Source organism: Arachis hypogaea, chromosome 1 (genome assembly GCF_003086295.3).
Source record: "Arachis hypogaea cultivar Tifrunner chromosome 1, arahy.Tifrunner.gnm2.J5K5, whole genome shotgun sequence".
Lineage (NCBI taxonomy): Eukaryota > Viridiplantae > Streptophyta > Magnoliopsida > Fabales > Fabaceae > Arachis > Arachis hypogaea.
In genome coordinates this window covers 37,271,770-37,298,783 of record NC_092036.1, presented here as the reverse complement: position 1 = coordinate 37,298,783, position 27,014 = coordinate 37,271,770, and the positions used below count along the sequence as shown (strand labels likewise).

Below are 27,014 nucleotides of genomic sequence, written 5' to 3'. Positions count from 1 at the left end.
GGTTTGATACATGCGTGATTACATTTAAAACGATAATTGACTAAAAGTATTAGTTAATTTTTTTAAATTAATTTTTATTTGAATTTTAAATTTTAAATTCTAATTTTAAAAAAAATAAAGATAAAAAATAAGGATTATTTTACTTGAATGAAATTTAATAAAAAATTATTTAATTATGCATTTTTCTAAACGGAATTCGTTACATTTTTTTAACATGTAAATTGCGGTTTTAAACAATTATTTAAGAATTTAATTATGTAATTTTTTTTCACATATTTATTGGAGTCGGATTTGTCTCATGGTAAACCCATCGGGTATATATAATTTAAAAATATTATTTAAAAAATAAATTAATTCATATTAAAAGATTTACACGCCGATAAATTTAACAGTAATAATGAATTTTAATTTTTTATTATTATTTAAATAGGCTATATAGAACACTGTTATAACCTGATATATAATAATAAATATGTCAAGAATTAATATTCAAATTCGAATTGATAAAAATAAAATATTATTTTTAATCAAAATAGTTAACTATAATATGACATAACAAAGAGATAAATGATAATTGTTGTTAAACAAATCAAAAGAAAATCCTAATTATTATGGGTCTTGATAATCGTCGTCGTTGTCATCGTCTCCCTGATCCTGCTGTGTCGGCAATCTAGGTTATGGTCTTTTGTTGTTACTATGCCATATCATTTGAGGGGTCGAACTCATAGAGGCATACAATCTTTTTAACTTAGAGATTAAGAACAAGTAGTACATCCTTTTGACTAGAATTTTTTGTAATCTCCATTTACTAATCCTTTATCTTTCTTTCTGCCTGATATATCAGTGTATCGTGAAAAATTTGCAAGCAATAAAGTTTACATCTCTCTTGTAATACAACATGCAACCATTCATGTATCAATCAATTTTCATCAAATTTAGATTTAGTTTCGAAACTAGCTTCTTTATCTCATAATGACTTCGAGGTATGCTCGTAGTTCTGACCGGTACTAATTCATTACAAAGAGTGGCCTACTTATTAAACGACTCTTGGATGCAAGGTTAACAAACTCGCGAGTCTAAGTAAACACGTGGAACTAACCTAGATTCTACTCGTAGACTCGACTTATAAATTCGTATGAATTTACATGTTATAAAATTCTTTTAAAATATAAATATATATCATATATAATATATATTTTTTTTCTTAAATTTAGTCATTAAAATTAACAATTTCAACTATAAAACACATACTAAATTAAAATAGAAGTACAAATTATAATAAATAGTAATTCAAATCCTTCACAACTATACAATAAGTACAACATAGAAATAGGAGAAATACTAGCAATTGATAATGCTGTCTTGAACCAACATTCTCAATCATTCTATCCCTGCATAAACAAAATCAAATAATCCAATTACTAATACTAGCATTTAATACTACAATAAATTATAAATTGTAATACTTATAAAATCTAAATCTCCAAATCTTCAATAGCTTAACCCAATAAAGCTAAAAGTAATAATATTTTAAAAAAAAATACCTGTAACAAACTTTCTAATGCTTCACCAACTTGTATACTTACTAGCTAGTGGCAGCTGCTACAAATTAGAAGCTTGAATATAGCGACCGAACAACACAGTTAAAGAAAATGATGGTCAAGCAGTCAGTTGCGATAGAGAATGGAGGCAGTTGGGCAGAGCAGAGCTTGGAGGCGTGAAGCAAAGCAAATTAGAGATACAAAGAGGCAGAGATAAAGGTGCGAACACAGCAGAGGTAGGAAAAGTAGGAGAATAGCGGAGAAGTGAGAACAGCAGGAAGCAAATGCGTGAGGCAAAACACAACATAGAGCAAAAGAAAAAGAGAGGGAAAATGCCCACACCGGATATGGACCGAACTGTCTCACGACGTTCTGAACCCAGCTCATGTACCGCTTTAATGGACGAACAGCCCAATCCTTGGAACATACTACAGCCCCAGGTGGTGAAGAGCAGACATCGAGGTGCCAAACCATCCTGTCGATATGAACTAACTCTTGGGGAAGATCAGCCTATTATCCCTAGAGTAACTTTTATCCGTTGAGCGACGACCCTTCCACTCGGCACCGTCGGATCACTAAGGCCGACTTTCATCCCTGCTCTCAACGGGTGGGTCTTGCAGTCAAGCTCCCTTATGCCTTTGCACTTGAGGGCCAATCTCCGTCTGGCCCGAGGAAACCTTTGCACGCCTCCGTTACCTTTTGGGAGGCATACACCCCATAGAAACTATCTACCTGAGACTGTCCCTTGGCCCGTAGGTCCTGGCACAAGGTTAGAATTCTAGCTCTTCCATAGTGGTATCTCATTGATGGCTCGGGCCCCCCTAGAAGGAGGCCTTTTTCGCCTTCCACCTAAGCTGCGCAGGAAAAGCCCAAAGCCAATCCCAGGGAACAGTGAAGCTTCATAGGGTCTTTCTGTCCAGGTGGAGGTAGTCCGCATCTTCACAGACATGTCTATTTCACCGAGCCTCTCTCCGAGACAGTGCCCAGATCGTTACGCCTTTCGTGCGGGTCGGAACTTACCCGACAAAGAATTTCGCTACCTTAGGACCGTTATAGTTATGGCCGCCGTTCACCGGGGCTTTGGTCGCCGGCTCCCCTATCATCAGGTCACCAACTTCCTTGACCTTCCAGCACTGGGCAGGCGTGTAGAACAATGCTAGGAGAAGCAGGTGAACAAAAATAGCATGTCAGACAGTAGCACGAGGGTGAACGGCAGACGACAGAAGAACATAGAGAGCATGAGATTTGTGACTAAAGAGACTTAGAAACAGTGCAGAGAGTGAGAGGGGAAAGGGGTGAGTGTTCTGGACAAAAACCCTAATGAAAAAACGCTTTTCTCTCTTTTTTGGGGCTAAATGATGTCATTTTTAGCCAAAACTGGGCAACAATTCAAACTCGTTAACTCGCACCTCGGCTTGCGAGTTTAGGTTTAGTTTAGTTAAGACCGAGTTTATGTTCGAGTTAACTTGATTCCACTACCTACGAGTTTACAAGTTAACTCACAAGTTTGACAACAATGCTTGGTGTGATCTGACGTAGACTTAATACTCATCATTCTAATACAGACACACAATTTTGAGTGAATATACCCCTCAAACAGTGGTTGTGCAGTAGATTCTAACAAATCATAAAATCTCTTTGTTTCTACCTCTTCTATGTTCACTTCTCTAACCAAGTTCACCCTCCTTGACTGGCCCTCAAACTTATTGGCAATCAGTGCAGACCAATTGATTTTCTTCTTATCAACTTCTCCGTTTTCAGTTTACACCCAATACCCATCCTTGAACTCGTTACGATAAAAGTGAAGAATTATATTTGAAGCTCCTAACTATTTAGTTAGTTGACACTTATAGCATGGACATCTAGATACCCTTTGAGACTTAAAAGGTTTTATGTTAAACACATATGCAACAAATTAATCAACACCCTTAAAGAACTCAGGTTTTAATCCCCCCGTTTACTGTTATCCTTATCATACATTCATAAAATGATGACTCAAAATTATTTTATCACAAACAACCTAAAATTCAACCAAGAATACCACTTAAATTATTAATTTAAAAAAAATTGGTAGAATTTTAGCTATAATTAGACACATCCATCAAATATAACTTTCAATTTTTACAAACCAAACAAATTCAACAACATATACATAATTCAACAAATGTCTTTAAACAATGTTAATCAAAAATTAGTAGAATATTTTCTTAATTCAGAGTACTCTACCAAATTTAAAAATCTCAATTTTCAAAAAGTAAATAATTGCAAGCATAAATAAAACAAAGATGCATTCAAACAAATATCAAATTCTAGAATGCATTCCCTTATTATTCCATAATTTTTTGGCAAACAAAGATTTTAAGAAGGTACCATTAAACAACATTCTCTCACTTTCATCCTAAAACTCTATCGTAAAAAAATTAAGTCCAATATAGATGGAGAACTAATTTGAGTACTATACAAATAAACCCACAAAATTAAATGTAACTGCATGAACAACCCATAATTAAAACTACACCAAAAAAAATCCTTAAAAAAATTTAAGTTAATAACTTCACTAAATTATACAAAGTAACATTTAACCTAGCTAAATAATCCTAATTACCTTAAATCTTATTATAACCCCATAAAATAACACAATCTAAAATAACTAAATTTTTATTAAATGAAAAAAAAATCATAACTCTAATAACTATGTAAAAGTTCAAAAGATAAATATACATAAAAATTATTTTAAATTTTGATTAAAATAAATATATTGAAAATAAATAATGCTAATTATCTTAAATTTATTAAAACTCTTAAAATAACATATTCTAAAGTAAATAAAATTTTATCAGATGAAACGAAATATAATTGCAATGTAATTAAAATAAGAGAATACACACACATTTAAAAATAATTTTGATTAATTCCATTGAAGAAATAAATTAATTAAATTTGTAGAAATACATATATAAAAATAACAATGATGCAGTGGTAGTAGTTCAAGCATGGTGATGGTGATGGAACAGGGTGCGGCGGTAGCGGGTCCGGTGACTAATAAGGGTTAGGATTTTCAATAAATAATATAAAATAGAAAAATAAAAATTCAATGCTCACGTGCGCGCACAGAGAGAGATACAACATTGACCGAATCTACTCACGATAACACCTATGACGGTGGTGAATGTTGGAACGGCACACAGAGAGAGAGTGTTTTAAAGAATAGCGACAAGGGGTTCACTAAGAACCTTAAGTATTTAAATTACCATCGGATTTTATTCAGATGGAAAAATCCGATAATAATGCTGGTTTCATCAAATGAAATGGTGCATTCTATAAAAATGGATTATCGTTGCAAATTACTATTGTAAAATCCAATGCTAAAGGTACGCCAATCTAAATATAGGGCAATTTACGATATTAAATTGTTTCACCCTCAATATTACATAAATGCATTGTTTCCAAATCCAATACGCAAATACATTGATTCACATATCTATATAAACCGCTACTGGCAGTAACGGTTTACAAATGTGCATAAACCGCTACAACCAGCCGTGGTTTACGTGTTAAAAAGGTAATACATAAACCGCTACAAGTAACAGCGATTTACGTGTGTGCGTGTGTGAGGGTAAACCGTTGCTGGCAGCAGCGGTTTACATGTGTGCGTGTGTGAGTGTAAACCGCTATAGGCTATAGCGGTTTACGTATAGTGTGTTGTTATCCAAACAATATTTATTTTATTAAAATTAATTTTAATATAAAATGATCAAATATGAGTTAATTTTAACTCTTATTAATAAATTAAATTAAAAATAATATATAAAAATGGACATATTTATTAAATTTTAATAACATAAATATTTAACAACTTTTTAAATACTTTTTAATAATATATTTATTAAATACTCTTTTTATAAAGTATTTAAATATTCTTTTTATAAAATATTTAAAGTATATAAAAATGTACTAAAAAAGAGTATTTAAAAAGTCGTTAAATTTTTATATGTTATTTTTAATTCAATTTATTAATATGAGTACATTTAATTTAAGAGTACATTTATATTATTTTTAAATTAACATTTTTTAAATAAATGTATTCTTATTATTTTAATTTTTTAATTTAAATAAACATATTTGTATTATTTCTAGTTGATACATTAGCCCTTGTAATTTTGTTAACCTTCTTACCAATTTTTATTTTTCTCCCTTTTTATGGCACTTATTTTGTTTTCTAACTAGTTGCAAATCTGCAATTTTAAGAGCAATTCAATATGTTAAGCTATTATGAGTAGTTTGGTCATTGGTAATGGTTTTCTGCTTCAGGTTGAGACAATAACTACTGCCATAACTGAAGTTTTGAATAAAAATTGTTACGGCCTGGCCCAGGCCACTTGCGGGTCAACCCAACCCACTGATGACCTGACTCGAGCGGTCGGGCACATGCAACTCATTATGCGACCCGGACACGCGTCCCTGACAGCTCTCCACTGCAGCTGTGAGGAAGCTTGGAGGAAGGTGGGTCTGTCCTTGTAGGGCCCACCTCTGACACGGTATAAATGGGAAAGGACATGCCCTTCCCCCAAGGTACGTTACTTTTTCCACCTATCATATTCCCCAACTGCACACTAGCTGACTTGAGCGTCGGAGTGTCTTTGCAGGTGGCACCCCCCTTTCTTCCCTTCCACAACGAGAGCTCGGCTACCCGGCAGATCCAAACCCAGCACGACCGCGATTGAAGCGTTATCACCCCCTCAAATAATGACCTGACCTGTCCGGCAACCGACAACCGAACATTGGCGCCGTCTGTGGGAACTGCCTAGATGGACATTGTGTTGGGCCCCAGAGACCAAGGCCGAGGAGCCGGAGCAGAAGGGGCGGCCTCCGTCGCCTCACTAAGAGGACGGTGAAGGTCCCCCCGACAACACACCGAACCACACACAAGGACGCGACCCTTCGGGGGAATGGGCGGCGACAGCGCCATAATAATGCAGGAGCTACGTCACAGGGTCCAGAACCTGGAGCGGCAACTGGCCGACCAGGAGCGCGACGGACGAACCACCGATCCCAGCTACACCCCATTCCCTGAAAGCCAAGAGAGAGACTCCCACCGAAGCCGTCTGCGACGCGCCTCCGCATCCCGAACGGAAGCGGAGAGCACCCGTGAGGAGTCCCCCATCCCGAGAAGATGAAATGACACGATCATCTACTCCCGGGGCAAGGAAACGCGCCGCACAACACGAGATCGCGAAGACGGGAAAGGGAGGTCCGAGAGGAAACGGCAACCCGTGATAATGGGCGCCACCCCATTCCACCGATCCATCCTCGAAGTCCGGTTGCCGAAGCACTTCGACAAACCAACGGACATGAGGTACGATGGAACTCAAGACCCCCTAGAACACCTCACGACCTTCGAAGCAAGGATGAATCTAGAGGGAGTAGGGGACGAGGTGAGGTGCCGAGCCTTCCCGGTAACCCTGCCTGGACCCGCGATCAGATGGTTTAACGGCCTCCCGCAAGGGTCCATCTGCGGGTTTTCGGATATCAGTCGTGCATTCCTGGCCCAGTTTACAACACGAATAGTAAAGGCAAAGCACCCGATCAACCTTCTGGGGGTAACCCAGAGACAGGGAGAGCCGACCAGAAAATACCTGGATCGGTTCAACGACGAATGCTTGGAAATCGACGGCCTAACCGATTTGGTGGCCAGCCTTTGCCTAACGAACGGCCTCCTCAACGAGAACTTTCGAAAACACCTTACCACGAAACCAGTTTGGACGATGCACGAGATCCAAACGGTAGCCAAGGAGTATATAAACGATGAGGAAGTCAGCCAAGTCGTAGCTGCCAATAAACGGCAGTCCGGCTACAGCCAACCTCGGCAACAAGGTAACGGAGAAAGACTAAAGGAACAAGCCAGGGAAGGAGCTCCAAGCAAGGCACCCAGGCCATTCCCCCGGGTCAGGAAATTCACCAACTACACTCCGCTCACTCTTCCCATCATGGAAGTTTATCAGCAAATAGCCGAGAAAGGAATCCTGCCGAAGCCCCGACCACTCAAGGACCGTACGGGAGGAAACAAGAACTTTTATTGTGACTACCACAAAGGCTATGGTCACCAAACACAGGACTGCTTTGACCTGAAGGATGCACTAGAACAAGCGATAAGGGAAGGTAAGCTAGCAGAATTCTCCCATCTTATCAGGGAGCCGAGGAGGCGTTATCACGACCAAGACGAAGAAGGCAAAACCCGTTCGGCAAAGCGGCGACAAGAGCCAGAAGACAGAGATCACGGCCTCACCGTGATAAACGTGGTGACGGCCAAAAACGCCGCGCCGAGGTCACGATCGGCACACAAAAAAGATGCTAAGGTCTTGGCGGTCTCCTCCTCATTGGTGCGAAACTCTAAGAAGCCCCCTCCATTTCTTTCGGCCCGGAAGACCAATGGTTCGACGACGCCCCAGAAAACCCACCCATGGTCATCACGGCCAGAGTGGGAACCGGCCTCGTCAGACGAGTCCTTGTCGACACGGGGCTGACTCGAACATCATGTTCCGCAACGTATTTGACGCACTGGGACTAAAGGACGCCGACCTGACGACTCACCAGCACGGGGTCATTGGATTGGGCGACCACTTCATCAAACCTGATGGAATAATATCCCTGCCGATCTCAGTGGGACAGACTCAAGGCCGAAGATCGGCGATGGCCGAGTTCGTGATCCTCCGAGATTCCACCGCCTACAATATCATCTTGGGAAGGAAGACGATTAACGATGTTGAAGCGATAATCAACACGAAGCTGCTAGTCATGAAGTTCGTTACCGATGACGGATCTATAGGGTCCATAAAAGGAGACCTTGAGACGGCAGTCGCTTGCGACAATGCCAACATCTCCCTAAGGAAGAAATCCAAAGAGGCGTCCGGCGTGTTCCTAGCTGACCTGGACGCCAGAGTAGACGACAAACCCAGACCGGAACCAGAAGGGGACCTGGAAAAATTCAGAATCGGTGACACGGAGAAAAAATTCACGTTCATCAACAAGAATCTCCCGCATGAGTTGAAAGAGCCCTTAGTCGAAATGATAAGGGCCAATAGAGACTTGTTTGCCTGGACACCGGCCGACATGCCGGGCATAGACCCCAAAATTATGTCACACCACCTGGCCGTCAAGTCGGAAGCACGCTCGGTAGCCCAACGAAGGAGAAAGATGTCGCGGGAGAGGGCGGAGGAGGTGGCCAGGCAGACGGCCAGCCTCCTAGAAGCAGGTTTCATATGAGAAGTAGACTACTCGACATGGCTCTCGAATGTAGTTCTAGTAAAAAAGCACAACGGCAAATGGAGAATGTGCGTAGACTACTCTAACCTTAACAAGGCATGCCCTAAGGACTGTTTCCCCCTCCCTAACATAGACGCGCTCGTCGATGCGGCGGCGAGCTACCGTTATCTGAGCTTCATGGACGCCTACTCCGGCTACAACCAGATACCGATGCACCGTCCAGACGAAGATAAGACGGCGTTCATAACGCCGGGGGGAACCTTCTGTTATAAGGTAATGCCATTCGGCCTAAAAAACGCAGGGGCAACATATCAAAGGCCGATGAACAGGATATTTCACGACCTCATAAGCAAGACAGTGGAAGTCTATGTGGACGACATCCTCGTGAAAACAACGCGACTCGACGACCTCCTGAATGACCTGGCAAGTGTATTCGCGTCTCTCCGACGACACGGCATGAGGCTGAATCCCCTCAAATGCGCCTTCGCCGTGGAAGCTGGAAAGTTCCTAGGATTCATGATAACTCAGAGAGGGGTAGAAGCCAACCCAGAGAAATGCCAAGCGATACTCCAGATGAAGAGCCCAGGTTGTATCAAGGACGTCCAAAGGTTGGCAGGGCGGCTGACCGCGTTATCTCGGTTTCTCGGGGCGTCAGCAACAAAGGCCCTACCGTTCTTTAACCTCATGAGGAAAGGGATAGCGTTCGAATGGACACCAGCATGTGAGGAAGCCTTTAGACACTTCAAGGAAATCCTGGCGGCACCCCCTGTGCCCGGGAAGCCAAAGGACGGGGAGCCGTTATATCTATACCTCGCCATAACAGGAGAAGCCCTGGCCGCAGTCCTAGTGCGAGAAGAAGGGAGGGTTCAACAACCAGTCTACTTCGTGAGCAGAGCCCTGCAAGGGGCAGAATTAAGGTACAGCAAACTGGAAAAGCTAGCTCTAACACTCTTGACCTCCTCACGGAGGTTAAAGCAATACTTCCAAGGTCACCAGGTTGTCGTAAGAACGGACCAGTGAATCCAACAAGTACTTCAGAAACCCGATTTGGCGGGAAGAATGATGACTTGGTCCATTGAACTTTCCCAATACGACATACGATACGAACCCCGGCAAGCCATCAAGGCGCAGGCGATGGCAGATTTTTTAGTAGAAGTAACGGGAGATCCAACCGAAGAAACGAGCACACGGTGGAAGCTCCACGTGCACGGAGCCTCCAACCAGACGTCCGGGGGCGCCGGGATCATCCTGGAAAGTCCGGTTGGAGTCGTATACGAGCAGTCGATCAGGTTCGAATTCCCCGTTTCGAACAACCAGGCAGAATACGAAGCCCTCATAGGGGCTTAACCCTAGCAGCGGAAGTCGGAGCAATAAGGCTGGAAATATGTAGCGATTTGCAGGTCGTCACCTCCCAGGTAAACGGGAGCTATCAAGCCAAAGACTTATTATTACAAAACTACTTGGAAAAAGACAAGAACTTAAGCCAAAAGTTTGAGGAGGTCATGGTCCGCCACGTGCCCAGAGAGAGGAACACACGGGCAGATCTCCTATCAAAATTGGCCAGCACAAAACCGGGAGAAGGCAACCGGTCTCTCATCCAAGGCATGACGAGGGAGCCGGTGGTCACCCTGCATCTGTCAAGGCTGGGCTCTTCATGGCTAGACCCCATCACCAGCTTCCTAGAAAGTGGCAAACTCCCTGACGATGAAAAGGATGCCGCAAAACTGAGAAGGGAAGCAGCCAAATACGTGGTCATTCAAGGACAGCTAATCAAGAAAGGTCTCAACCAGCCCCTGCTGAAGTGCTTACACCCCGACCAGATGGACTACGTCCTCAGGGAAGTCCATGAAGGCTGCTGCGGGCACCACATAGGAGGCAAAGCCTTAGCAAGAAAGTTAATCCGAGCTGGATACTATTGGCCGTCAATGATGGCAGACTCTAAAGAATTCGTCAAAAAATGTGTCAAGTGTCAAGAGAACGCCAATTTCCACAGGGCACCGGTGACGAATGGATTTTTGACGGTTTAGAATTTCTCAAATAAAATCTCGTCGAAGTATAGTTTCTAAACCAAGCAATAATCCTTTCATACAAAAAGTTGTTTGTCACTAAAACAAACCCCTAAATTTATAAACCGAAGTATTCAAACCTCGGGTCATTCTCCCTAGGAATTACAATAAAGTGCTTTGTTATTGGTTTGAGTTATTTTGGGGTTTTGGATAAGAAGCATGAAAAGTGAATGGCAATGAAAATAAACTAACAACTATAAAAGGCTCTTGGCAAGGTATGAACATTAGAAGTCCTATCCTAGTTATCCTCCTCAATTGTGATGAGAATTGTTCATTGCTACCACTTAGTTAACCCTTACTAAATAAAGGAAAGTCAAGTAGATGAATTGACTTGAGCCACAAGTCCTAGCCAACTCCCAAGGAAAGACTAGCTTTAGTGCACTCCAAACCAATTAGCAATTTCTCCAATTACCAATCAACAAAGGAATTAGATAACTCAAGTGTCACTAATTACTCTACCTAGTCCAAGAGGAACAAAATCTACACTATATCTAGAAGAGGCATTTCAACAAACACATAAAAGGCAATAAAAGTAAACAACATAAATTGCAAGAATTAAAGAGAGATCTAACTACAAAGGCAAGAGATCAACAATAGAAAAGCGAAGAAGAACAATTATTATGAATTACCTCTTATTGAATTGAAAGAAAATGGAATGAACAATAGTAGATCTACAACAAAACATAAGAACAACATAAAGGAAATTACAATAAAAGAATGGGAGAAGATGAATGTAACAACAAAGAATTGAAAGGTAGAAGTAGAAGAAGATGAATCTAAATCTAGATCTAAGAACTAAACCTAATCCTAATCCCAATTCTAGAGAGAAGAGAGAGCTTCTCTCTCTAGAAACTACTTCTAACGAATCCTAATGGGTGTGTAATGATTGGAATTCCCTTTGCTCTTCAATCCTTGGCTTTAAATAGCATCTTTGGCGCCAAAGTTGGTTGCAATTGGGCCCCACAACCCTTTAGAATTCGTTGGCCACGTTTTCATTAAAAAAATCATAAAACGGCACCGACGCGTACGCGCACAGCACGCGTACGCGTCCATGGGGTGATTCGCAGGTGCGCGCGAGCGCCAGGTGCGCGCGCGCGTCCATGGGCAAGTTCAACTTCTTTGACTTTTCATGATTTCTCCACTTTGCATGCTTTCCTCTTCACTCCTTTGATCCATTCCTAGCCTTTTCAATCTGAAATCACTAACAAACATATCAAGGCATCTAGTGGAATCAAAGGTGAATTGAATTTAGCTAATTTAAGGTCTAGAAAGCATGTTTTCATATCTAAGCACAAATTAGGAGACAATCACAAAACTATGCTATTTCATTGAATAAATATGGGTAAAAGGTCATAAAATCCCCTAAAATCAATACAAGATAAGCCGTACAAATGGGGTTTGTCAACCTCCCCACACTTAAACCAAGCATGTCCTCATGCTTAAACCAAGAATAAAGTAAAGGGCATGTCATTTATTCAATGGAAACTAGCTAAATGCAATCTACCTATATGCAACTATCTACATGAATGCAATTGCTTGGTCAAAATAAATCAATTTCCAAGAAGCATATATGCTCAAGGGCTAAGGACTAACAAGTCTACTCCACAATTGAACTGAGTTATTAAATATTTTTACAAACTTGCATGAGAAGAGATGATTATTGGTGGAAACATGTAATTGAGCATCAAACCCTCACCGGATGTATTTGCACTCTATTCACTCAAGTGTTTAGGGTTGATTCACTCAATTCTCTCCTAATCATGCTTTCTAAGATTTGTTTTTCTTCTAACAATCGACATATATTTCATGCATGCATACATATATCATGAGGTCTTTTCTTTAGGTTGTAATGGGGCTAGGGTCAAGGTAGGATGCATATTTGGTTAAGTGAGCTTGGAATTTGAATCTTTGATAGGCTTAAACTTCCCACCTAACCTATGACATCCTATACAATTAAATTCCAACCTAACTACCCATTTCTCACTCTTTCACATACTCATGCATTTCCTTTTCATTTCACAACACTTATGCATTGATCTTTATTGAGCTTCACTTTGCTTTGGGGCATTTTGTCCCCTTTTTTATTTCTTCCTTTTTCTTCTTTTTCTCTTTACATTTTTTCTTTTGTTTTCTTTTTTTTTTAACTTTTATTTCTTTTTCTTTTGTTTTTCTCATTTTTTTTCTTTCTATATACAAGAGCATCAATGCATAAAGTCTATACATTTGATCAATGCATGCGCATGTACCCAATTCCCAATATTTTCAATAATAATACAAAACTACCCTTTTATTCGCCCAATGTCCCAAGATTCCCACACTTGAATGGTACTCACACACACTAGCCTAAGCTAATCAAAGATTCAAATAAGGACATTTATTGTTTTTCGCTTTAAGGCTTGTAATGTGCTAAAATTAAGAACAAGTGGGTTAATCGTAGGCTCAAATTGGCTAACAAAGGAAGATAAAAGGTAAGGCTTTTTGGATAAGTGAGCTAACGAAATGATGGCCTCAATCATATAAATGTATGTATACACAAAATAATGGACATAAAGAATCAAACAAATCAAAGATTACAATCATAGAAAGAGAATAATGCACACAAGAAGGAAAAATAAGTGGTTATAAGATGTAACCACACCATTAGGCTCAAATCTCACTTGCTTGTGTTCTTAGCTCAAAAATATGATCCACAATATATATATATTTCAAGCAAGTTCTATGAAAAGTTTTCACTCAAATCAATTGGTGTGCCCTATAGATAGAAATCTTGAAAATTTTCATTATTTTGACTAGGCTTATTTTGTATACATATGCAAAAATTAGAAAATGCAAGTAAAAATCCTAAAATCCTAGAATGAAATGCAAAAGTGTTGGAATTAGAAATTTGTCACCCAAAATCGCCGACCGGTCGGACGACCTCCCCACACTTAAAAGTTTGCACCGTCCTCGGTGCACTCAAAGATGAGCAAGGGGGTACGGCGACTCTCCGGATTGCTACGTGTTCTTAGACTTGCTTTCGTTATTGCTTGTGGTGCATTCATCATGAAAAACAAAAATATAACACCATAAGATCAGAAGATATAAAAGCAAGGAAGCATAATTGTTGGAATGAGGTAAATCACTAGAATTGAGTGAGTGAATTAGTGTGACATTAATGACAAATAGGTGTGTGAATTCTAAATTGCGCGGTTTAGAACACACATTAGCATAAAAAGATATGTCACCAAAGAAGCATGCACTTTACTCATTCTAGTATGCTTGAGATGCTTTAAGTGAGCTTGTAAGGTAAGACAAGCATTAAAGAAGCATGGAAGCATTCAAGCTAAAGCCTACGGATGCATATGATCATGAAACACAATGCATTAAAGTAAATGCACATCATCATCCATCATCAAGAGGTTGTTTAATCACAAAATAAGGCTCAAATCACATGGTGGCCAAATCATGTAATTCAAGAAGAGTTACAAGCTCGAAGGCAATTCTCATCACTTGGTATTTTTCAAAAGATAAGCATGAAAAACTCAAGACCAAGTAGCAAAATATAACCTCAATCATAGGATCCAACAAAGATTATCTAAGAACATTAATTCTAAATTAGCATTTAGGAAATAAGGGGGAAGAAATGCATAGTAAACAAAGTCAATAATCCAACACTTATGAAGAAAATGGAGAAAATAAAATGAAAACTAAACTAAAACTAACTAACAAACTAACTAACTAACTAATTAACTAACTAAAATAAATGGTTATCCATGGTGTTTGGAAGTGTTGGATAAGGGGTAGGAGAAGGGAAGAAGAAAGGGGAAGGAAAGAAATAGAAAGAGGAGAAGAAAAGAAGTGGATGGAAAAAAAGGGCATCCACGCATACGCACGCATGCCGCGCGCGCGCGGATGGCTTATTTCGAGAGTGGCGCGTACGCGTCATATGCGCATGCGCGCAAGCGGGGTTATGCCAAAGGCACAACGTTAGCGTGGCGTAGGCATAACTCTCTGGAAAATATATGGAATATGGAACTTCTCAATCCACGCGTACGCACGCATGGCGCGCGTGCGTGGATGGTCCAAAATGCATGATGTGCGCGTACGCATGCAGTGCGCGTACGCGTGGATGGTGCTCTGTTTTTTCAAAAAAATTTTTGCTATGTTTTTGCACCAATCCAAGCATTCCAAACCTCCAAGCAACTACCAAAACACCCTAAAACCTTATTTAACATATTAAACTACCAATTAAACTCATCAAATCAATCAAAACAAGAATTTAAACCAATTCTACCAATATGTACAAAAAGAGAAAATGCAAGGATTTTACCATGGTGGGGTGTCTCCCACCTAGCACTTTTATTTATTGTCCTTAAGTTGGACTTATGGGGGGGCTTCTCTCAAGGTGGCTTGTGCTTGTACTCATCTTGGAACTTCCACCAATGCTTGGACTTCCAATAAGCTCCATCATTCAAGATTAATATCTCCAAGCTTTGATGGAGTTCTTCACAAACCATGGGCTCCCAATGTTGATCCTCATGTATTCCCGGATCCCATATTTTGTCTTCACACCCATCTCCAAGTTGATTATCATTAATCCATGTGGGTGGTGAGCAAGGTGAATTCTCAACAAGGTGACCAAACATCCTTCTAGACCCATGTACTCTAGTTATACACCAACCTTTACAATTAAGCTTTGAGCATGCAACCATAATGAACCTAGAATGATATTTCAAACCACTAACCATCTCCTTTTTACTCTTAAAGCCACAAATATGTCTTAGTTGACCATCCGTCTTAAGCAAACCATATTCAAGGGGAATAATAAATCTTGAGCATAAGGAATTTACCCATTTAAATGAGAGAATGGATGGTGGTGGCTTGGGGAGAGGTATCTCCAACGTGCTTGCAAGCTCTACTCCCTTGTTTGCTTCCTTAATTGCCTCCACCTTTTCACAAACCTCTTCACTTTCAATCCTTTGTTCATCAACTTCTTCTAACTCTTCTCCATCACTTAAGTCATAAATGGGAGGACGAGAGAAATCTACCTCCATGTCACTTTCAAATTTATTAGGAGAAGGTTCTTCAAATTTAAAGGATTCTTCACCAAGAAGATTGGATGCATGATCTTCATCACCAAGGGAACTCAATTCTTGCTTCACTCCTTCCAAGTCTTCATATGGGATATGCCTTGGAGGTTGTGCACATTCCTCCTCAACATCAACTTCAATCATCTTGGAGGAGTTTTCTATAACTCTAGATTCCCATGGAGGTTTCGCATCTCCTAGGTCTTCAACCACGTCTTCTTTTTTTTCAATAATCATAGGCTTCCCCAATTGTTCTAACACAAAGTAGCCTTCCTCCTTCTCCACCGGAGTCTCCAATCTCTTCTTCATGCTATGCTCTTCCTTGGATCCTTCACATGTAGCTATAGGGGTTCCTTGAATATTCAAGCATTGGGAGGCTAAATGATTTACTACCTTGGTCATGGTAGCTACAAATTGTTGTACATCCTTTTTCATTTCATCTTGCCCTTGAAGAAGAATATCAAGGGTTTCATCCATTAGAGATTGGGATGGGTAAGAGGGTTCATTGTCTTGGAGAAAGGGTTCATTATGGGAAGGTGGTTCTTCTTGGTAAGGTGGTGGTGTGTATTGAGGTGGTTCTTGGGAGTAATCTTGGAATTGTGGTTCCATGTATGGCTCATATGGTTCAAAAGTTGGTTGGTATGGTGGGTAAGAATCATGGTCATATGGAGGTGTTTGTTGAAAATAGGCTTGTGAGTGTGGTTGAGGTTTATGTTGAGGATATGACTCATAGGCATATGGTGGTGGTTCTTGAAAATCACAAGGAGATTCACCATAGCCATTGGATTGGTATGCATCATAGAATGGCTCTTCTTCATAGTGCATTGGTGGAGGTTGTTGCCATGAAGATTGATCATATGCATATGGCTCTTCCCACCTTTGATTATCCCATTCTTGATACACATCTTCATTGAAGCTCTCATTACCTACAACATAGTTGTAACTACACTCATAGCCAAAGTGAGAATTCATAATGAAAAGAGAAAATAAAATTCAAAAGCTAATAGAAATCAAGAGAAACAAAATTCTACAACTAGCAAATAAAGCAAAAAGGCAATATATTCACAATATTCACATATATACAATAACCAATAACACAACACCATTGCAACTCCCCGGCAACGGCGCCATTTTGACGAATGGATTTTTGACGGTTTAGAATTTCTCAAATAAAATCTCGTCGAAGTATAGTTTCTAAACCAAGCAATAATCCTTTCATACAAAAAGTTGTTTGTCACTAAAACAAACCCCTAAATTTATAAACCGAAGTATTCAAACCTCGGGTCGTTCTCCCTAGGAATTACAATAAAGTGCTTTGTTATTGGTTTGAGTTATTTTGGGGTTTTGGATAAGAAGCATGAAAAGTGAATGGCAATGAAAATAAACTAACAACTATAAAAGGCTCTTGGCAAGGTATGAACATTAGAAGTCCTATCCTAGTTATCCTCCTCAATTGTGATGAGAATTGTTCATTGCTACCACTTAGTTAACCCTTACTAAATAAAGGAAAGTCAAGTAGATGAATTGACTTGAGCCACAAGTCCTAGCCAACTCCCAAGGAAAGACTAGCTTTAGTGCACTCCAAACCAATTAGCAATTTCTCCAATTACCAATCAACAAAGGAATTAGATAACTCAAGTGTCACTAATTACTCTACCTAGTCCAAGAGGAACAAAATCTACACTATATCTAGAAGAGGCATTTCAACAAACACATAAAAGGCAATAAAAGTAAACAACATAAATTGCAAGAATTAAAGAGAGATCTAACTACAAAGACAAGAGATCAACAATAGAAAAGCGAAGAAGAACAATTATTATGAATTACCTCTTATTGAATTGAAAGAAAATGGAATGAACAATAGTAGATCTACAACAAAACATAAGAACAACATAAAGGAAATTACAATAAAAGAATGGGAGAAGATGAATGTAACAACAAATAATTGAAAGGTAGAAGTAGAAGAAGATGAATCTAAATCTAGATCTAAGAACTAAACCTAATCCTAATCCGAATTCTAGAGAGAAGAGAGAGCTTCTCTCTCTAGAAACTACTTCTAACTAATCCTAATGGGTGTGTAATGATTGGAATTCCCTTTGCTCTTCAATCCTTGGCTTTAAATAGCATCTTTGGCGCCAAAGTTGGTTGCAATTGGGCCCCACAACCCTTTAGAATTCGTTGGCCACGTTTTCATTAAAAAAATCATAAAACGGCACCGACGCGTATGCGCACAGCACGCGTACGCGTCCATGGGGTGATTCGCAGGTGCGCGCGAGCGCCAGGTGCACGCGCGCGTCCATGGGCAAGTTCAACTTCTTTGACTTTTCATGATTTCTCCACTTTGCATGCTTTTCTCTTCACTCCTTTGATCCATTCCTAGCCTTTTCAATCTGAAATCACTAACAAACATATCAAGGCATCTAGTGGAATCAAAGGTGAATTGAATTTAGCTAATTTAAGGTCTAGAAAGCATGTTTTCACATCTAAGCACAAATTAGGAGACAATCACAAAACTATGCTATTTCATTGAATAAATGTGGGTAAAAGGTCATAAAATCTCCTAAAATCAATACAAGATAAGCCGTACAAATGGGGTTTGTCAACCGGCCTCCGAGTTAAGCCTGTTAACGTCCTCCCGACCATTCTCGCAGTGGGGAGTCGATCTCTTGGGGCCTTTCCCAGTCGGTCCCGGGCAAGTCAAGTATCTCATAGTCGCCATTGATTACTACACCAAATGGATAGAAGCCGAGCCGCTGGCCAGCATATCCTCATCCAATTGCAAGAAATTCATGTGGAGGCAGGTGATAATGCGATTCAGGATTCCAGAAGTCGTTATCTTGGACAATGGCACGCAGTTTACCGACAAGAAGTTCACGGAATTCCTCACCGCCCTGGGTATAAGACAGAAGTTCTCCTTGGTAGAGCACCCCCAGACAAACCGACAGGTGGAATCCGCGAACAAGATTATCCTGTTAGGGCTGAAGAAGCGATTGGATAATAAAAAAGGTGCTTGGGCCGACGAACTAGCCTCGGTTCTCTGATCTTACCGAACAACCGAACAGTCCTCCACTAAGGAGACTCCCTTCCGACTGACATACGGGTTAAATGCGGTAATACCCGTGGAGATCGGGGAACCGAGCCCCCGGCTACTTTTGAAAGGAGTGGAGGAAGCCGTGGAGAAGGACCTAATAGATGAAGCAAGGGAAATGGCCCATTTGACGGAAACAGCGCTGAAACAAAGAATGGCCCTGCGCTACAACACCAAAGTGCTCAAAAGGGAGTTCGAACTGAACGATCTCGTCCTAAGGCGTAACGACATCGGCTTACCGACCCCTGGCGTAGGCAAGCTGGCGGCAAACTGGGAAGGCCCCTATAGAATAAAAAAAGTGATGGGCAAAGGTGCTTTCAAGTTAGAAAGGCTCAATGGCAAGGAAGTCCCAAGAACATGGAACGCGGACAACCTGAGAAGATTCTACTCCTAGCGCATGAGGCGACATACCGACCAATCGAGCTAAGTATTAATTCGCGGATTTGTACTTTTCATTATGTCCTATGGGCCTTTTATGCAATTATCGAATAAGATATACTTGTGCAAATTTTCTCTCTTTTGTTTTGTTCGCCTTTTCTGAACAACCCACTACGCAAGCGAATTCACCACAACCCGACAACGATGCGCTGCCCCGGGACTGATCACCCCGGGAGCCCATCAACTACCACAATGGCAAAACGGCTACATTGAAAAGCCACGACCCGGCCCAGCCGGAATATCATCAACACGGCAAAACGAACAACAACCATAAGTCAATAACGGTTAATATAAACGATAACACGACCAGGCAAATAAGAAAGTATTAACTACAATAGAACGCGCAAGCAACCCAAAGAATCAATTGTTCACCAAAGCCAAAACAAAACGGCTAAACCAAAAGCTTTATAACAGAAAAAGAGAGTTCACTTCTTGGGTACGTCAACAATTTTGCCATCCTTGATCACCTTGAAGACACCAATCGCCGACGTGTCAAAGTCAGGAGCAACAACTTTGACCTGAGCTTTAAGGGCCTCCTCGGTTGCCAGGATCGCACCTTTCCCCTGCTTGACGACGTCTTTATACTTTGTTCTTAACGCTGCCAGTTCAGCCTCCACAGCTCGCTTCTCCTTCTCCATCTCGGCCACCCATTTTTGCGCCGCGCCGACCTGACTCTCTAAAGCCATTTCGCGCTCGACAAGACGAGAAACCGTGGCGTCCGATTCTTTCAACTTCTTCTCAGCGCTACTAGCCTTCTTCTCGGCAGCAGTAGCTTTTTTCTCGGCGGCGTCAAGCTTCTCTTCAGATTGGGTCAGCTGCTCCCGGAGAGTTTCAACTTCACTTTTAAGCTCATTATTAGCCTTCCCAGCAGATTCCAACCTCCTACGAAGGGATTCCATCCCGGACAGTTCGAACTCGGCTTTCCGAGCTATCACTGCGCCACGCAAGAGGGTACGATACATCCACCTCGCCTGCCCGGCAAGGGATGACTCATGAAAATGCTCTTCAGTACCAGGAATCAGCTGAGAATCTATAAAGTTCCCGGCATCGAAATTCCTCTCCATGACAGTAAGAACCCCCTCAGGACTGGACGACGTCTTCCTCTTCCTTTTGAAGCTAGGGACCTCCTCCACCTCGTCATCGGCATCGGGGTTAGACGTCGAACCCCCAGTGCCGATCACCTCGCGGAAGGGGGAAACGTGAACCGCCTTGTCACCTTCAATCGAGGCACCCTGAGCCGAGGCGCCGGTCTCGTTGACCACAGCCCCTTGCTCAGAAGCAGCCTTGTCCTCCGGGGGAGCAGTAGATTTCTCAGCAGCAGATTTCTCATTACCTCCCTCGTCGTCACTCGCACACAGGAAGGTTTGGAACAAGTTAGGGAGACCCATTATCTTGGGAGACATTCCCACTGTAAAAAGAAAAAGAAGTCGGTTAGTCACAATGAGTTATTAAGAAAAGTAAGAAGCTAAGAGACAAAGTAAGCAAAGATTCCTCACAAATATAGTTACGACCGGCCTCCTGGTCACCCATGAGGAGGTGAGGATTCACATGATTCCTCCCAAAGACTGCCAGCAACACATCGGCAATCCTCCTGTCCACCGCAGACATGCCCTTATAGGACACTTTAACAAAGGCGTTGGACCCTGCCCCGAAGCTCCAATAGGTCGGGATGAGGCGTGCCCCCTCTAATGACAACCAAAAGGGATGACGACCTTTGACCGGGCGGACCTTGAAATATTTATCCTTAAATCCATGGTAGGAGTCCTCAAACAGACCAAAAATCCTCCGACCTTTGGCAGACCGGAAGGACATGAACCCCTTCTTATGTTTCCCTTCCTTCGAAGGGTTTGTAAGATTGAAAAAGAAAAGAAAAACATCTACAGACACCGGCAGCTCGAGATATTCACAAACCATCTCGAAACAGCGGATTGAAGCCCAGCTGTTCGGATGCAACTGCGACGGCGCCACGGAAATCTGACCTAGAAGCGCCATTTGGAAGGCGGAAAACGGAATACGGACTCCCACTTGAGTAAACATGGATTTGTAGAACCAAATCCAGTCGGCAACTCAGGGGGCGTGGAAATTGAGTTCGTACAAGCGCTCATGAGGAGCCGGGACAAAGACGTCGTAATTAGCCTCTTCGTCTGTCCCTCCGCATAAGTACTCATTCTGACGGAACTCGGTGAGCTCCTCCTCGCCCATTTGGTTGGGAGAGTCCTTTACATCGAAAACAACCCAGGCGTAGGGGTCGTACGCCGCGGGAGAAGGGGAAGCCCGGGAGGAGGTGCGAGCCATACTTACACAGGGGGACCATCCAGTCAGTCTAAGAGGTCGGGTGCTCGGAACGAATACAGAAGCTACCCCGACACTACTCCCTAAGGCTAAACACGATTAAAAACATAAAGGGTCCAAACAAAACCTACCTTGGAATGGTACCCCTCCCCTAACACGTCTAACCAGCATCGAAAGGCCACATAACAACAAAAACCAAGCAGGACAGCAAAAATGGCAAGCAAATACAAGCAACAAGCATGCAAGAACGAAGCAGAAAAGAGAAGGATTCAAGAACTACCTGAATTGGTTGTGAGAGCAAAGAAGGATGAAGGGAGGATGCACGAGGGCACTGCAATGACGCTATGAAACTTTGGGGAGAGGGTAGCAGGAAGATAGAAGAAACAGGAGTATGCAGAAAGTATAAAAGAGGAAGAAATGAAACTGACTGTTTAAAACTGCCTCCCAGAAAGCGCGAAAAACCTGGGGCATAATAGTCTTTGAAAACAGGATTTTTCACCCCATTATGAACATTCAATGCTCAGCGCGAGGAACGAGGCGACGAAACGGTTGTTTGGGCAACCAAGGGACACGCGCGTAGGGGGCATGTCCCTCCCACGAACGGGCGACCTGACAAGGATGAACGAAACATGAAATAACACGCCATTGATAGCTCCCACGACTACCACTGGCGCGTGGGGGCACTGTTACGGCCTGGCCCAGGCCACTTGCGGGTCAACCCGACCCACTGATGACCCGACCTGAGCTGTCGAGCACATGCAGCTCATTATGCGACCCGGACACGCGTCCCTGACAGCTCTCCACTGCAGCTGTGAGGAAGCTTCGAGGAAGGTGGGCCTGTCCTTGTAGGGCCCACCTCTGACACGGTATAAATGGGGAAGGACCTGCCCTTCCCCCAAGGTACGTCACTTTTTCCACCTATCATATTCCCCACCTGCACACTAGCTGACTTGAGCGTCGGAGTGTCTTTGCAGGTGGCACCCCCCTTTCTTCCCTTCCACAACGAGATCTCGGCTACCCGGCAGATCCAAACCCAGCACGACCGCAATTGAAGCGTTATCACCCCCTCAAATAATCACCTGACCTGTCCGGCAACCGACAACCGAACAGCTTCACATTGAATTAACTTTTACCTACTATCGCAATGAACTAACTTTTCAGATTTTATACGCTAGGAATTCAAAAAATACGAGTGAAACAGTTAAACTCTGTTCGATAAGCTGGACTTTAATCTCAAGAGAAAAAATAGTATAATAATATTTTACTATTATTTGGTCAAGCCAAGCACCTCAAAAGTCAACCTTAAAGTAAGTTTAATAATATAATAACCAAATCTAAATTCAACCGGTAAGATTAATGTTGGTATTCTCATATTAATGCTGGTATTCTCTGATTAACTTAACTGTATTAGAATACTTTGAAGATACTTAATACTAGAAATAACTATGCACTGTCATATATACTGGTATATATATATATATATATATATATATATATATATATATATATATATATATATTTGTTCTGATAAAGTAAAAACATATAATCAATAATATCTAGCTTTGGTGATTATCTCCATATCTTATTTTAATCAAGCGCCTCCCCTATCTCTCCTCCTTTATAATGCCACGGCCCTCCCTTAATCTCCACTTCCTACTTCACTTTTCTCCCTCTTTTCCAATGTGAAACCAAGAAACCAAGAGAGAAATTGAAAGCACACACCTCCATTGAAAGAACCTTTAAGCTTGGCTAGCAAAAGGAAGAAAAACTCTCATCAAAATTCTAAAGCGATTAAAATCTTTCTCGTCTTCCTTTTCGTCCTCGTACAAATTTCTCCCTCTTTAAAGTTTTGGTCACTTTGTACTTATGGAGAAAACTTCATATTCTTGATGTTCTTGCTTAGATAATCCTATCTAAAGGTCACAAGGAGCAAGAAATCATCATTTTCTAGCTTGAAAGGTGAAAAAGATTGATTTTTTTTTCTTAAAGAAGGTTTGGACTAAAGTGCACCAAAAGAAGTAATCATGTTTTGTTCTATTCCTTGTATAAATCTTGTTTTAGGTATCCTAAAGAGTACAAAGCTATTAATCTTAAGCTCAAAAGGTCAATAAAACTCTCTCTTTCTTCATGATCAAATTTGTTCTTAAGGGCTTCTTTGTGTTAAAAATTATTTTGAATGAAGTTTAGGAAAGGAGGTGGTGCTAAAAGCTCCAAGAGAGAGAGAGAGATTAACAAATTTAGAACTAAGATAAAAGTTATATTAACCCAAAAGATGTTATTTATGTTTTGATATTTGATCGATGATTTTAGTTGTTGTTTGATGAAATTGAATGTTCGAGTAAAACATTTTTGGAAATTCTTATATATGATTATGGATTTGGAAGTGCACGGTCGAACCATATACTAAGAAAAAGCTTATTGATTGAATTTGTTTAAGAACTGTTCTAAAAGAAAAATAAAATAGTGAAATATAAGTAAGAAAAGCTTAAAAAGATACATAAGGAGGTTTTAAGATATGCATTAAGATATTTAATGTGAAAAAGAAAAAAAAAACTTAAAAGAGAAAGTTAAGAGGGTTAAAAAGGAGGTAAAATCAGCCAAGGGCTTAAAAAAATGAAAAATATGAAATAAAAAAGTATTAAGAGTAAAAAGATCTTTTTTTTAAAAAAATTTAAGACAAAAATATAATTAGAATAAAATTTAGGGGTAATATAAGCATTCAATAAAATCTTCGTTGTTAAAATAGTAATTAGGAGGCATAAGGAGTAAAGTGGCTTTTTAATAAAATATTGAGGGCAAAATGATTTTTTGGGTCATCAGAGTAAAATGATAATTTTATAAAAATTCAGCGAAAAAATGATAATTTTATAAAAGTTTAGGAATAAGATAGTAATTTATAAAATTTCAGGGACAAGATGATAATTTTTAAAAATTAGAAACACAGATAATTTTAAGGAAAGACTAGGGATATAATGATAGTTTAGAAAAAAACAACTACACACATAAAACGGTCATTTGAACAAAAAAGATAAAATGGTAATTTAAGTAAAAAGGATAAAATAATAATTTTAACTAAGGACTTAGTGGTCTTTTACATAAATGATTTAAGATAAATATGTGGAACTGAAAAAAGATTAATTGATAGTTGAAAAAGATAAAGATAATTGATAAAAGGATAAACTGAAAACTCATAAAAGAACAAAGCATAATAAATAAGAACCGGATGACTGTATGCCTAGCAAGATTGAAAATTTTTGTTCCGCTTGTCCAATGCTGACTGTACTTAAGGATGTCTATAGACTAATATACTGTTTTTCAGATGTACGCATATTTATACCGCAAACTGAATGTCAACTTATATAGCTTGGACCATATGACATAGCGTAAACTAAATTTCAATTGATGTGGCTTAAACTATACGACATATGTGATTGATGTATTTGGAAAGCCGTATTTGAGACTTGTACTCAAATAATATCTGGTTGCGAGTAGTTAACCAGCCTATGAAGTCATAGCCTTCATAGAAATAAATATGCATCTTATTTGTTTGTAGCATATATATATTTTCTGTTTTCTGTATAACATGTGTGTTTGAATGTGATTGTTACATTTAATGCTTGGGTGTTGTGAAAGAAAAATGAATAACTAAAGGTTATAAAAGATAAATATTTGACTAAATGTTAATAACACAACCTTTCAAATTAACTCTAAATCCCTACCCTTTTGTGACACCCTGCTAGAAACCTTATATTCACACCCCTCCTTTTTCCTTTCTCGCAGATGGAGACGGAAGAGGGGTCATATTTTATGAGATGTTAGAGCTATTCACATACAAGGACACAAATTTGGAAAACATCTTTATTTGGGGAGAGCTTCATATGCATATGCACATTCTGTAGGACAGACCCTTTCTCCACTCCTTATTTAGTCCAGACTTATGCCATATAATTTTTCTGTATTAGCATTACATGTAGGTGATCCATAACACCCCCTTTTCTCTTGAATCGCTAAATCAAGTGGCACATGAGCCTGATTTCAATGGTGATTACCATCTTGAGTATGGGGAGTACCACCCTAAGCCACCACCTGCCATAAACATTCCACACGTACATGAGCCCCCTTTATATCTAACCGATCAATTGATAGTTCAGTTCGGACCGATAGGAGAAGCATTTGCACCCGTTTATGGTAACAACCTTATATTTGTGGATGACAATGATATCAACTCATCAAAGAAGAAAGATCCCAAGGAGGATTTAGACTGGAAGGCACAACAAGCAGCAAGGGGAGGACTAGATCCCAATGTAGACATAGAGATAGGAGTTAGAGTCTAGGAGATTTACCCAATGATAAAGTGTGATCCCGCTTTAGAGGTGAAGTCGGCATTTCCTATTTTGTATTTTGAGGACATTAAGCTCGGTTCAAATTTTTTGAGGATCTAGAGTGTCTTCCCCTATTTTTTTGTAGTTTTAAAGAGGTTAGATATACATAGAGGTTAGACTAACCTAGGTTCCAGGTTAGGAGCTTATTGTATGGGCTAGTACCTAAGATGTCGCACTACATATATTGACATAACTATTATGTAGTTGCTACTAGAGATACTATATATGTGGGTCAACAGACTAATATAAATGATGGATGTACACTTGATTTACGTATGAGGCCTACGCTATTGTTTTGTGAATTATATTTATTTTTTCTATTATTTAATTTTTTTTGTGTATGATCGTTATTTTTTGTATGTGTTAAGAAAAAAAATATTTTACCCTGAAAATACGTTCACGTTTCTGATGATGATTCAGATTCATATGTATTATTAATAAAGAGTTAGCGTTTATAGGAGAATAGATTGGTAGCAGCTTATTTTGTAGCATAACATACTAGGAGTTGGGTTGTTACAATGTGGTATTAAAAAATTTGTTCTAAAGTAGAGTTTGGAGATTGAACTGAATCATGTTCTATTGTATATTTTGCTTGTGTGTTTCATGTTGATAGGATATCTTTGTGATATTGGTTGCATGATTGTCTGTGAACATTCATTTTAAAAATATTTGTGCTTAAGATATTAAGACGGATCATCTCAATATTAATTGTTTGGTGTGAATAAGACATTGATGGCTGAGAGGAGATGAAGTACTCGGGGAGAAACTCCTAATAAAGACCCAATACAAAATATGGATGTGTTTATCCCTATGATAATCACTATGGCTGAGGCATTGCATGAAACGGTAACGGCTGTTGCTACCAGAATAATTCCAAT

At 40.2% G+C, this 27,014-nt stretch overlaps 1 protein-coding gene and 1 pseudogene across 1 annotated transcript; both read left to right on the top strand.

Moving 5' to 3' along the window:
- Window positions 1-1,825: 1,825 nt before the first annotated feature.
- LOC140181856 (uncharacterized) lies at window positions 1,826-2,701 on the top strand (annotated as a pseudogene).
- Window positions 2,702-6,820: 4,119 nt separating this feature from the next.
- On the top strand, window positions 6,821-8,065 carry LOC112715367 (uncharacterized). Its single transcript, XM_025767157.1, has one exon. It carries the CDS (start codon window positions 6,821-6,823, stop codon window positions 8,063-8,065), a length of 1,245 nt encoding a protein of 414 aa, XP_025622942.1.
- The last annotated feature ends 18,949 nt before the right edge of the window (window positions 8,066-27,014 follow it).